This window comes from Geotrypetes seraphini, chromosome 3 (assembly GCF_902459505.1).
Source record: "Geotrypetes seraphini chromosome 3, aGeoSer1.1, whole genome shotgun sequence".
NCBI lineage: Eukaryota > Metazoa > Chordata > Amphibia > Gymnophiona > Dermophiidae > Geotrypetes > Geotrypetes seraphini.
Window position 1 is genome coordinate 311313147 of NC_047086.1, and position 13472 is coordinate 311326618.

A 13472-nucleotide genomic window follows, 5' to 3' on the forward strand; every position below is an offset into this window, starting at 1 on the left:
AATCCTCAAAAGAATATGGAGACTTGGACGAGGCAATGGAGGCCACTGAGTCCTCGAGGTCTGGAAGCGGAGACCTCGATCGAGGAGTCGGTGGTCTGAAAGAACTGGAAGGTGTGGACTGAGGCTTAGATGAAGAAGGATGCTCTTTGAAAGAAGAGCTATGCCTGGAGGTATGCCTCGATGAAGGCCTCGATCGATGACGAGAGTGGTGCTTAGAAGCAGGTCTCGAGGGCCAAGGAGATTTCACCCTAGAGACGGAAGCAGGCATTGCTACCAGTGAATGGATAGGGCTAGAAGCTGTAGATCGAAGCTCAGGAGGCTTGATGGAGGAATCTCAAGCACTCCCAAAGACTCTGCTCCTTGTATGGAGTGTGAGGATTCCAGTCAAGACACTCGCAAAGAATCTACTCCTTGCTTAGAGTGCATAGATGCCAGACTAGTCACTCGCAAAGACTCTGCTCCCTGCATAGAGTGTGAAGGTTCAGCTCGAGGCAAAGGAAGAGGCTCGACCTCACGGGAGTCTGCAGATTGCCCAGGCTGGATTAGAGAAGACAGCTTCGGTCCCATTTTGGTTAGAACTGAACAAATTGCTGCTCTAACATGGTCTGGAAAGAAGCCGGCAAAGATAGATCCGCGTCTGAAACCGGACCACTTGCTACGGCTATAGGCTCCAAAGTGGCAGTGGAAATGTGCTTCGACTTAGTAGTCTTGGAAAGCTTGAGGACCACTGCCGGAACTTTCTGCTGAGCTATCTGACCTGAGGATTCAGGGGAAGATACAGCAGGTGTACTCGAGCTGAGAGACGTCCCAAACGAGGAAGGTCTGATGAGGCTCGAGGTTGGAGTCGGGGAAGCAGGAGGACCCTCGGTAGAAGGTGGAACCGAGGCTGCTTTCGAAGTCGAGGGTGTGACTGAAGAGTCCATCCTGAAAAGCTTCTCCACTAAAATCCGACGACGTTTAAGGGCTCGAGGTTGAAGAGTAGCACAGCGCTCGCACGACTTTGGAAGATGGTCCGGCCCAAGGCACTTGAGGAACCTGGCTACACTTCTTGAAGCCCGTTGCTGGCTGGGACATAGGAGGAAAGATAGCCGCAGCGAAGTCGAAGCCCGCAGGCTGCGGCTGAGCAGCCTGGCTCGCTAGTCGAACGAAGAAAATAAAGTCTTCTTTTTTTGTTTTTTAAAACTGTAAAGAAAGAAAATAATACAGCGATTTGCAAAGAAAATAAACACAAACCGCGGTGAGAGAAGGCACAAAGTAACAAAGTTAAACGCAGAGAGTCAAAGACGGACTTCTCGGCCCCGTAGAAAACTGAGGAGACTCGCCCTGCGCTGGGCGGGAAGGCACTCACGCATGCGCAGTGCGGCTGACTTGAAACTTCTATGTTTCTACAAGCAAGTCTGCTTGCGAGGTTGTCCACATCCGGGCTCCGTGGATGACATCACCCATATGTGAGCATGGGCTGCCTGCTTGTCCTGGAATAATGCAGTTTTACTGTAAATTTGCACTGCTTTTTTAATGTTCCAAAGTATAGAGTGCTGTTTCTCTTTCTCTGGTGTTGAACTGCATAACTTACCAATCATGAGGTTTAAGTTTGATTTTTGTCTACATTTATTTAAGTTTGTGGTTGCTTGTAGTTACGTTTTCCTATGTAGGGGCCTTGTGATATATGCATCACAGATATTTGTTTAGTGACTTCTACATGCAACACAGATTATGTTTAGTGATTTATGAGGTAGCTGATGTGTAGGGAGGGTAAACAATCTTTATAGATTGGTTCACCATGATAACCCAAATTTCTAACCTCTGTTTATATTCGAATCAACCTTTAATCCCCCTTTTTGGAGGAAAAAAATGGATACCTCGGTTTATTTTCAAGTATATATGGTATTATATTGTGGAGTTGTCTTAATCCTATATGCATACCTTAAGAGAATAATACTGGAGCCAGCCTAGGGGCTAGGGGGAGGATTCTCAAAACTTAAGGTTGCCTTTAACACGGTCGCTAAACTGGTTCTAGCTGGTTTAGCCTGCATGTATTTTAGCGGCGGATTATTAAAATGGCTTATTGCAGTCTTTAGCAAGTTTCTAGCAGTCTCCAATACTGCTATGCAAATGGGCTCTTGAATATTGAAACAAGTACTCCAGTGGATTCTTAACATCGCTGAGACATTCTCCAAGTGCAGTGTCAGCTTTGGATGACAAAAAATCAGCGACTGGTCAGAGTGTGCCAGTACAGTGCCAGCACTGTTAAAAGTGCATCTTGTGGTGTGTATTTTGACTGTGGCTAATGAAACAAATAAAAATTACATGATTCACATAAATTAGTTTGGCTTTTTCAGGGGGCATGGTAAAAGTATGCATCTTGAGCGCGTGTATTATAACCATATCTTATGAATTATTGTAGTTTTTGTGGGAGAAAAGGCTTGCTCGCTTGTTAAAAGCAGATGTTGCATCTCTCCACCATCACCAAGCAACACACCTCCCAACATTCCCTCAGCAGCGGAAGAGATTCCAATTCTCTCCCACCACCAAGCAACACACCCCAAACAATCCCACAGCTGTGGGAGAGATGCCCATTCTCACACGCCACAAACCCCCACCCAGCAACGGGAGAGATGCTCACCTTCTCTGCCAAGCAAACATCTCCCATTCCAACATCCCACCCCCCAGGCAGTGGAGAGTTGTCCACTCTCTCCAGCAGCCACGCAACCCCCCCGTGCCTCCAACGACCCCCGACCTCTCCCCCTTATCTTACTTAGATGGCTGGCCGGAGGGATGCCTACTCCCTCCGGCCAGCTGGCCTGCCTTTTCGACATAGCGGGCCTTTCCCTCCCCAGTGCATCCTGGGATCCACCGGGGAGGGGCCTAAGTCTCTAATTGGCCTAGGTTGTTTAAGGCCCCTCCTATGGGGAGGGGCCTTCACCTGGGCTAATCAGATCCTCAGGCCCCTCCCTCCTGCCATGGCATCTCCCCCCTCTACGGCTTGAAATAAAATTGGTAGGAGGGAAGCCCACTCCCTCCTGCCAATGGAGGTTCCCCCCAAACCCTCCATTCCATAAAATGCAGGAGGGATGCCCACTCCCTCCTGCCACTGGATACTCCCCCAAACCCTGCCCCTGGGCCTTAGGCATCTGAGTAAATCAGGGCCTTGGGCCCCTCCCCGTGTAACACAAGATGCACCAAAGAGGGAAGACCCGCCATTTAGGATTGACGGGTCTTGAAGGAAGAGGGACTGTGCTTCTCTCCTCCTTCCTATGGACAAAGGTACGGGGGGGGAGGAAATTCAGGAGAGCATCCAGTGGCAGGAGGGAGTGGGCATCCCTCCTTCCAATTTTCTTTTGCAGGGGGTGGGGGTAGTCAGCATGGTAGAGGGAAGTGGGTGCTCCTCCTGTCGTTTTTGCTGCTGCGGGGGGGGTGTGTGTGTTCAGTTTACAGTGCTGATTTGTCAGGGAGGGCCGTCACCCGCAGGGGGAGGGGGAGTGCTTTTTTCTAATGGGGCAGATATTGTGCATGTGTAACATGCACAGCGTCTGTGCCCATTAACAAAAAAAAAAAAAAAGGCTAAACTCTCAAACAATCAGAAACGATATTTATCTGACATCTATCAATCCCCATGGGTGCTGGTTAACTGTGAGTCTACTCTAATCTGCTTTCAAATAATCTAACAGGTAATTCTGTTTTACCATTGCAATTCTAACCTAGGATTAATTCAAGAATTTGTATCAGAAAGTGTGCCTGGTGGCAGGGGCAGCAGAACATATTTTTAGTTGATGGGACAGACCCTCAAGTCCAATAATTGCTGGGCAAAATATTGATGGGGCTATGGCCCCAGTGGCCTGTGGAAATATTTATGCTACTGAGATTCTTCATAAAATATTTATGGTCTTTAAGATGCAAAAAGTGCGTATTTCTCAGCTTGGGTTCAGCATCCTTTACCGGTTTTGCAGAATGACTCACCTGAACGTCCAGTTGTAATCATCTGATAAACGTTCCATCAGGTCAAAATGAGGACCTGGCATACTGCAGACAGGACGGTTGAAAATATCCCGGACTCTCATGTAAACATTTCTTGTGTAAAAGGCCTCAAAGTCTTGATAAAGTGGAACAAAATCCTAAATGAAAAATATGTAAAACATATACAGTGAGGGGTGCAAAACACTGCTTAACTATTTAAAGTGAAATGAAAGATGAAAAGGCAGTATGCATTTAGCATGATATAGTAATGCAGTAGAGCTGTTTAAGAAAAGATTCAGGTTTCACATGAAATGAAAAGCATCTGCTGCTTCTATAAAGTGTAAAATGCCATCAAGTCTCATTGCAAAGATCAAAATCATGCCAAACAAACTTGATCAACAGCTTTGAACAGGACAGGTTGAGAGAGATATTTGGATTTCAGAAACTATGAGCTCCTTTAACTAAGGTGCACTAGTGGTTTTAGCGCACGCGACAATGCCGCGCGCGCTAAACGCTAACGCCTCCATAGAACTTGCGTTAGTATTTTTCGTTTAGCGCGTGGTTAACGCGCGCTAATCTTTAGCGCACGCTAAAAACGCTAGCGCACCTTACAGAACAGAACAGAACTTTATTTTTGTATACCACCACAATCAAAAGAATTCTAGGCCGTTTACACAAGAGAGAGAAAACTGGACAATCAGAGAAATACAAAATATTAATAGTAAAAATACAGCATATTAACTAAAAAGACAATAAAAATATTTGTTAATACAGTAAAATTATTATGTTGAGAATAAAACCTTGAATTAGGAGATAAATTTATCGAATAGTACTGTCTTAATTTATTTTCGGAAGGCGCCATAAGACAGCATGGCTCCGCTAATATAGTTACCCAATCAAGACTGTTTACTTGCTTGAAATTCAAGCATCCTATCTAAGACCTAAATTTACAGCCTAAAATCTTCGTGTATGCAAATAAGTTACAGTTCTTGGTTACCCTCACGGGGTTATATAGCACAAAATGAAATAAAAGGTAGGTAGGAGCCAATAACAAAGGCATGAAAATTTAATTATTACTCGTGCTTCCACTGGTAGCCAATGTAATAATCGATAAGGACCGATATGATCGCTTTTCTTCAGCCCAAATAATCAGGCGAACAGACGTATTCTGCACTATTCTCAATTTTCTCACAACTTTCTTTGGTACGCCCAAATAAACTTAGTAAAAGCAGCCCTATATTTTGAGACTCTCTTACAGAAGACTCAAAAACGAAGCAGCATGACAGCTGAAAAACATTAAGCATGCATAAAAACAGTTCTGACCCTATCCTATATAATAAAAAGCTAGCCGCGCATGCACACTTACCTGCTAATTCCGTGATCCCTGATCTGTGATCAGTTGGTCCGTGGCCAGCAGAAGTGCGGATGCAGTGGCTAGACAATCGGGAAAGCGGAGAAACAGCACAGCCGGCGACTCCCCCCTCCCGCCCTCACTCAGCGCCAAAACCACCACCGCCAAAGCCTCCTCCTTCTCACCCGCGTTTAAATTGAGAAAAGCGCTGCACCGCGCCAACGCTGGCCTCGCCGTCTTCTGTCCACTGTGGCCAGCCCTCTCTGACTACTTCCTGTTTCCGCTAGGGTTGGCCACAGTAGACAGAAGACGCCGAAGCCAGTGGTTGCGCGGTGCAGCACTTTTCTCAGAATTTAAACGTGGCGGCTGGGAAGGGGGCGGCAGGAAATGTTGCTGCTGTACAGGGAAATGTGTGTGTGTGTGTGGGGAAATGCTGCTTCTGCACAGGGAAGAATGGGAAATGCTGCTGCTGCACAGGGAAGTGTGTGTGTGTGTGGGGGGGAATGCTGCTTTTGCACAGGGAAGGCCGGGAAATATTGCTGCTGTACAGGGAAGAGTGTGTTGGGGAGGGGGAAATGCTGCTTCTGCACAGGGAAGGCCGGGAAATGCTGCTGCTGCACAGGGAAGAGTGTGTGTGGGGGGGGGGAATGCTGCTTCTGCACTGGGAAGGCTGGGAAATGCTGCTGCTGCACAGGGAAGTGTGTGTGTGTGGGGGGGCATGCCGCTTCGGCACAGGGAAGGCCGGGAAATGCTGCTGCTGCACAGGGAAGGGTGGGAAATGCTGCTGCTGCACAGGGAAGGGTGTGTGTTTATGTGAAATGCTGCTTCTGCACACGAAGGCCGGGAAATGCTGCTGCTGCACAGGGAAGGGTGGGAAATGCTGCTGCTGCACAGGGAAGGGTGGGAAATGCTGCTGCTGCACAGGGAAGGGTGGGAAATGCTGCTGCTGCACAGGGAAGTGTGTGTGTGTGTGTGTGTGTGTGTGGGAAATGCTGCTTTTGCACAGGGAAGGCCGAGAAATGCTGCTGCTGCACAGGGTGGTGTGTGTGTGGGGGGGAAATGCCGCTGCTGCACAGGGAAGGGTGGGAGGGAAATGCTGCTGCTGCACAGGGAAGTGGAGGGGACGGAGAGGGAAAGGGGGCCTGGGAGCAATCTTGCTTTGCTTTGGGGGAGGGGAGACAGAAGGGGGCCATGGAGAGACAGAAAGACAGACAGGCAGCGCATTAGAACGAAAGACAGAAACACAGAAAGACAGCAGGCAGGGAGAGAGACAGGAAGAAAGAAAGACAGACAGGATGCCAGAGAGAGAACCAAAAAGAAAGAAGGACAGACAGCAGGAGGGAGAAAGACAGAAAGAAAGGAAGAGAGAGACAGGGGCAGGAAGAGACATAGAAAGTAAGAAAGAAAGAGACAGACATATATTCTAGCACCCGTTAATGTAACGGGCTTAAACACTAGTAAAAGGAATAAAGAATCATAGTTTGGTTCTTATGCAATTTCTTGAATATAGTTTATTCTACTCTCAAATTATAATGTCACACATAGCATTCTATGATAACATGAGGAGCATAGTAAAAAAAAGAAACTTAAAGCAGCAGCTGCAAAGGTTAAAATTTATATCAGGTATGGATATATTCGGATATATTCAAACATATCATCCTGGAAAACCAGACTAGATATATTCCATATATTAAGAAAGGAGGAAGGAAGACCAAACGGCAGCCAGCACGGTCAACGAGTGAAGTGAAGGAAGCTATTAAGAGTTAGAATTAGAAGTCTGCATGGGAACGGGGATTGCGAGAATCCCACAGGTCCCCCACGGGGAACCCCCCGACTACACGGGAGTCCCACGGGGGCCCCCCTGGCCAGCGGGACTCCCACAGGGATGCCCCCAAGGCCCAAGGGACTTCCACGGGGATGGAACCGGGCTTCCCGAGGCATACCTTACACTCCATGACCTCCATCGATCCACTTGAAATTTAATTAACGGACCAGCATCACGGTGGGAACAGCCAAGCTAAGTAGTGAGCTCAGCACGTATACACACGTCACCGTTCGTCTGCACATGTCCGCAGACAGGGAGCCTTGCTGCGGATTGATCAGAAGGTGTCACATGCGAGGCTTGAGTGGGAAGACAGCCGGCATAAATTTTGTGAGCCACCCGATCCCCCAAAAGGTCCCGATTGAGAGTCCGGACCCAAGGAGGAGAAGGAAACGACTGGACATGAAACCTTTCGAGCAGAGGACCTGAGCTGGGGAGGACCTGAGCCCTGTGTCAAGGAGGACCCGAGCTGGGGAGGAGCAAGGAGGACCCAACTCACCTGAGCCGCGGAGGCCCCGAGCTGCTGTGCCCAGGAGGAGCCAAGGAGAACTCAGCCCCATGCCCTGGAGACCCTGAGCTGCTGAGGAGCCGAGGAGGACCTGAGCTGCGAAGGCCTCGAGCTGCTGTACCCAGGAGGAGCCGAGAACTTGGCCCTGTGCCCGGAAGGCCCCAAGCTGCTGAGGAACCGAGGAGGACCTGAGCTGCGGAGGTCCTGAGCTGCTGTGCCCAGGAGGAGCCTAGAATTCAGCCCCATGCCCAGGAGGCCCCAAGCTGCTGAGGAGCCGAGGAGGCCCCAAGCTGCAAAGGCCCCAAGCTGCTGTGCCCAGGAGGAGCCGAGGAGGACCTGAGCCACGAGGACCATGCCCAGATTACAGCCAAAGCTTTCAGGTTAGTTTGATTTAGGACAAATGTACTATCTCATTATGTATGATATACTTTTGAAATGCTACTTCATATGCTACTGCTGACCTGGATTCAGAAAAAGAATGGGTGTGCACTGTGTATGAAATGATATTGGGTTGTATTGTATGCCTGGAGGGTATGTGTGGGTGACCATATATATGCCGGATCTGAGCTTTTTTGTATGGACTAGTCAGGGAGCTATGTTTGTGTACACTACAGGCCCTGACTCAACTAATTTGGTGGTTGCCTTCTTTATTTATTTATTTTTTTTCTAGAACATAAGGTATTTTGCAGGACATGGAGATGTCTCCTATTTATTTTTTGTTGGCATAATCTTTTGCATTATAGGATTTAGAGGGAGAAATCTACTACTACTACCCCTATTTATCATTTCTATAGCACTGAAAGGCATACGCAGCACTCGCTGTACATGTTAACATACAATAAGACATTTCAGGGTTGGTGCGATTATGGTAGAGGAACTGATACAGTGGGTATAGGTATCTGACAGCAGTGAGTGGGAGTTAAGAGTTGAAAACAGATTTTTTAAAAAGTGGGCTTTTAGCTTGGATTTGAATGCTGCTAGGGATGGAGCATGTCGTATTGATTCAGGCAGCCTGTTTCAGGACAGTTATGTGAAAAAACTGCACCCAGGGCAAACTTTGCTTTCAGTGGCACCTCCTTCCTTTCAGGGCTTATGTGTTTGCAAATTTCAATAGAGGCAAGGGAGGCATCCTGAGTCCTGACAGCCAAAGCAAATATGTATATTCAAATATATATATTTGCCTTGGATGTCAGGACGCCTCTTTTCCACCGAGAATAGAGCAATATTTATTTGATTATGCATTCACAGTTTAAATAAAAGCACCATTCCCATTTGCAGCTGACTTCTAACATACTATAAATGTTTATATATTGCTCAGATGGCACGGTTTTGACTCAGTCATTCCTAAAATAAAAAAGGCAACAAAGAGATCCTGCTGTTTCCAGAGTATTACCTTCATACCTCAGTCAAAATGAGTATAGTATTGCCTTGATTTTATTGTATTCCTTTTGCAAAATATTGGCAGGTTGAGGGGGTTTCCTGAATGTATCCTGAACATTTCACAAGCCAGGCTGTATTTTTCTCACTGTCACCATGAAATGCCCAGCCTCCTGGCTTCCTCTCTTTGCCTTTGAGGCTTCTGGTCTTTGTTTGGAGGTGTGGCCAGGACTTTGCGTTCAGATTAGAATTCATTTTACTGTTTTCCCAGTCTTGTTGTGCTTACCCCTTGTCCTTATATACAAGCCAGCTCCATGCCACATTCTCTTCCTCCATTCCCTCCATCACCATGTTCAACATTCCTCCCTCTTGCATCCATTTCCATCTGTCCCACTGTTTCCTCTCCACCACCACATCCAACATTTCTCTCTCTTATCTCTCTCTACCTCACTCCTCTCCCATCACCATGTCCAGTGAGTCTCCCAGAAGAGGTGGTGGAAACGGGACTGTGTCTGAATTCAAGAGGGCTTGGGATAGGCACGTGGGATCTCTCAGAGAGAGAAAAAGATAATGGTTGATGCCAAAGAAGTGCCTTTTGCACTTTGCTCGAGATGCAAGACAGTTCTCTCTTGGAGATCACGCGATGGAACCAATGGCTTATGGGCTCACAAGGACTATTGTGCAAACCAGATGCCAGCAACAAAGATTACAGCACTACCAGGTTTTTCTCTCTCAAGTAATACCAATAAAGTACCTGGTAAGATAAAATCCGAGGTAGCTGATGTTTTAGTCGCTATGTGTGCAACAGTTGTCAGGCCTTTTTCTGTGCAGCCTGATAGTAAGCAAAAAATCCAGAACTGCCATGTCCCCCCGCCTCACAGGGTTGTTGCATAGCTGTCACCCGCACCCTGGGAGGCCGCTTATTCCAAATGTAACTATAAACTTTCCGTTTTAATTCGAATGAAAGATTAGAAGAGCCCTTTCATTATATGAAATCAACTTCATGTCCGAATCACACTACAATTTTCTTTGGCATCTGAAGTTCAATTTACTCTTTTCTTGGGTTCCTTGAAAAAGACCCTCGAAACATGGTCATGTCGGGACCTGTAAATCCTCAAGTTAAGTGAAAATATGTTTCCCTCTTTTTGCCACTGAAAAATATCACTATTATCAACATATAAAGAGCATATTGTCTTAGTCAGTATTTTTACACCTAAGCCATACACGGTGATGGGACGGTGTGTTCGGCTATAGGAGTCTCGGCTCTTGGTCGCATCACACATTTTCTGAGTATATGTGAATATTGTACAGATGTACTTTATACATTTATATTCTGAGTTCTATATATATTGAGAAGTCTTGTTTGCAGAATTATTATGCCTACACACTAACCTTCATGCTAATCTGCTGTGCTAGACAATGACAATAACAATGACAATAACAATTCTGGTTCTATTTTACTGTTCCGCATAGGCATCATTATGGCAGTTAATTCTGCTAGGATACATGCCAGGAGAAAAAACAAGGTGGATCTCACTGCCCTGTCATACTCTTTTTCTTCTTTATTTCAGGATAAAAATAATAAAAATAAAAGGGTAACACACTATGCCATCTTTAAAAGGATATTTATATTTTATTTTCAGTGAGAGATACTGACTGGGAGTTGAACTAGAAACATCAGCGTAGAAGGGGGCAACTTTAAGCTGTATGCCACATTGGAAGCTGTATAGAAATTGTAAAATTAGGTGTACTAGAAGGAATAGCTATTTGAGCGTTGTTTGAGCTTTAGATAGACGTGGTTTGGACTTCAGAAAGATGTTGGTTGGATAGATGCTATTTAGGCAGCCCTGTAGGTCATCCGTTGAGTTTTGTTTGGGCTTTAGATAGATGTTTCTCTGAATAGGATTTAGGCAGACTGTGGACGTGGACTGTGGAAGTGATCTTCTAAATATAGTTCAGGGATTTTATTCTGTGATTCAGCTACCACATAAACAGGACACATCCATACAAGCATATTGAATTTATAACTTATTAACTTCCCTGGCCAAAAAAGCAATATTACTAGCTAATTACAGCACATGAAAATCACAACTTTAGGATTCTTGCTACAAATAACACCTCCTTTCTCACTAAACTTTGCTGCAATCAGCTCATTCTTCAAAGCAAAGAAAGCCCATAACTTCATTTGGCAAAGCCTTAAAACAGAATTTAACACATAACAGACCTGAATGTGGCTTCTAGTTCATTGCAAAGGGAGGTGTGCAGCTACACAATGCTGACCTCATTGCAAGGTACAATGCAAGGTACAATGCCATAAGTAAAAGACGGGCTGACATACATAAATGGATACCTAGTGTTAAAAAAGGAAACATGTGTTCATACGTACTTTTTGTTCTTCTCTCTCAGTAGCCGCAAGGCATTTTTCTAGTTTCCAGGATCTCATGAAATCTCTCAGGTATCCAAACAAAGTCATGACACCAAAACCCAGATATGTAAGAACCGCAATATGTAGTGGTCCTGGTTCAAAGGATTCATTAAATGGTTTCTTGTAGATGTCACCGTTCGGTGTATCATTTTCCTGGAAGTACAGAAAATTACAGTTATATTTTACCTGATTAACTATTATTGCTTGAGTCCTGCCAGACCAGCAGGAATATGCTCTTCCTTGTTTTAACATGAGGAGACAGAGCAAATTTCTGCTCCATTCACTATACAGTCATGTGAAAAAATTAGGACACCCCATTAAATATTCAGTTCTTTCTTAAGAAATATTCACATATCGATGTCAAATCTTTTTTTTTGTATTATTTATCTCTGGAAAAGAAAGTGATGTAATTGCAGGTAAACAACAAAATGTTTCTTTGATTTACTCATGAAACATAAGATATCCACAAAAATGTATATACCCCCACATATCCTCCCACTTAAAAGTGGCTCAAATCACATACAGGTGTATCACATTAGGTACACATGATTAGAACATAGTTACTCAGCATTTTGAAGGAGGTTTGCCCTACTTAAACCTCAGACATATAGTTTGGTGTGCTCACGACTGCTGTGGTGAGAATGAACACCATGGTGAGATCAAAAGAGCTGTCTGAGGCCTTCAGAAAGAAGACTGTAGCAGCTTATAAGTTTGATAAGGGATTTAAAAAAATCTCGAATGAATTTGACATTCCATGGTCTGGAAAATGGTGTACAAGTGGAAGACTTTCCAAACAACTGCCATCATTAGTGCTGCCCGATTCACAATTCGAATCGGTTCACCAATTCAAATCAGGTGAATCAATTCGAATCGGTTCATTTTTGTTAAAAACCGGACTTACCGATTCAGCTGCAAGACGAGTTTCGGATATTTTACGCCACCGGCTGCCAGACTCTACCCATCTAATGTAACTTCTGGTTTTGCGAAACCAGAAGTTACATTGGAAGAAATAAAAGGAGTGGGAGAGTCAATCGGTGAGCGAGCGGACCTCGTGCAGCAGACCTCGGCAGCAGCAAATACTATTTTGGACTGGCTTTTTCCCCGCGATTTAATATCCAGTCTGTAAATGAATCGGAATGGGGGCTGGTGAGTCTTGGGGCCTGGGGATGGAAGTTGAAATCGGCAGGGGGCCTGGGGATGGAAGCTAAAATTGGCAGGGGGGCTGGGGATGGAAGCTGAATTTGGCAGGGGGGCTGGTGAGTCTTGGGGGCTGGAAGCTGAAATCATTAGGGGGGCTGGGGATGGAAGCTGAAATCGGCAGGGGGGCTGGTAAATCTTGGGGCCTGGGGATGGAAGTTGAAATCGGCAGGGGGGCTGGTGAGTCTTGGGGGTTGGGATGGAAGCTGAAATCATTAGGGGGGCTGGGGATGGAAGCTGAAATCGGCAGGGGGGCTGGCGAGTCTTGGGGCCTGGGAATGGAAGCTGAAATCGGCAGGGGGGCTGTTGAGTCTTGGGGGCTGGGGATGGAAGCTGAAATTGGCAGAGGGGCTGGTGAATCTTGGGGCTTGGGGATGGAAGCTGAAATCGGCAGGGGGGCTGGTGAGTCTTGGGGCCTGGGGATGGAAGCTGAAATCGGCAGGAGGGCTGGGGATGGAAGCTGAAATCGGCAGGGGGGCTGGTGAGTCTTGGGAGCTGGGGATGGAAGCTCAGAATAGGCAGGGGGGCTGGGATGGAAACTGAGAAAAGGAATGGGGGTTGGTGAGTCTTGGGGGCTGGGGATGGAAGCTGAGAATCATTTCTGTAGACTATCAGAAATTTGCTTAATTATCTACTCACACAGAAAAGCAGTAAAAGTCAATAGGTTCTCTGAGTGGGAACAACCTGTTTGATCTTGCACTTGACCAATTGACCAATTGTATATCACTGTTTAATTTATCACATTGATTAATTTGAGCACACATGAGGTGTCCTATGATGGTGTGCACTGCAGGCAGAGGGTGATTAACCTGTGCCTTATTGTGTAAAGCGCTGGAGA

At 46.0% G+C, this 13472-nt stretch overlaps 1 protein-coding gene across 2 annotated transcripts in view; it reads right to left on the bottom strand.

The window, feature by feature from the left end:
• The window catches only part of LOC117358112 (serine palmitoyltransferase 3-like), a 277511-nt gene that overhangs the window by 186069 nt on the left and 77970 nt on the right, over nt 1-13472 (bottom strand). For both annotated transcript variants that reach the window (XR_004538942.1, XM_033939641.1), the window contains exons 2-3: nt 11399-11590; nt 3958-4112 (exon numbers count right to left, since the gene is read on the bottom strand). Coding sequence is in view for 1 of the 2 variants with exons in the window: in XM_033939641.1 (XP_033795532.1) it covers nt 3958-4112; nt 11399-11590 (347 nt within the window). In the remaining variant the exon portion in view is untranslated. The remainder of the gene's footprint in view (nt 1-3957; nt 4113-11398; nt 11591-13472) is intronic.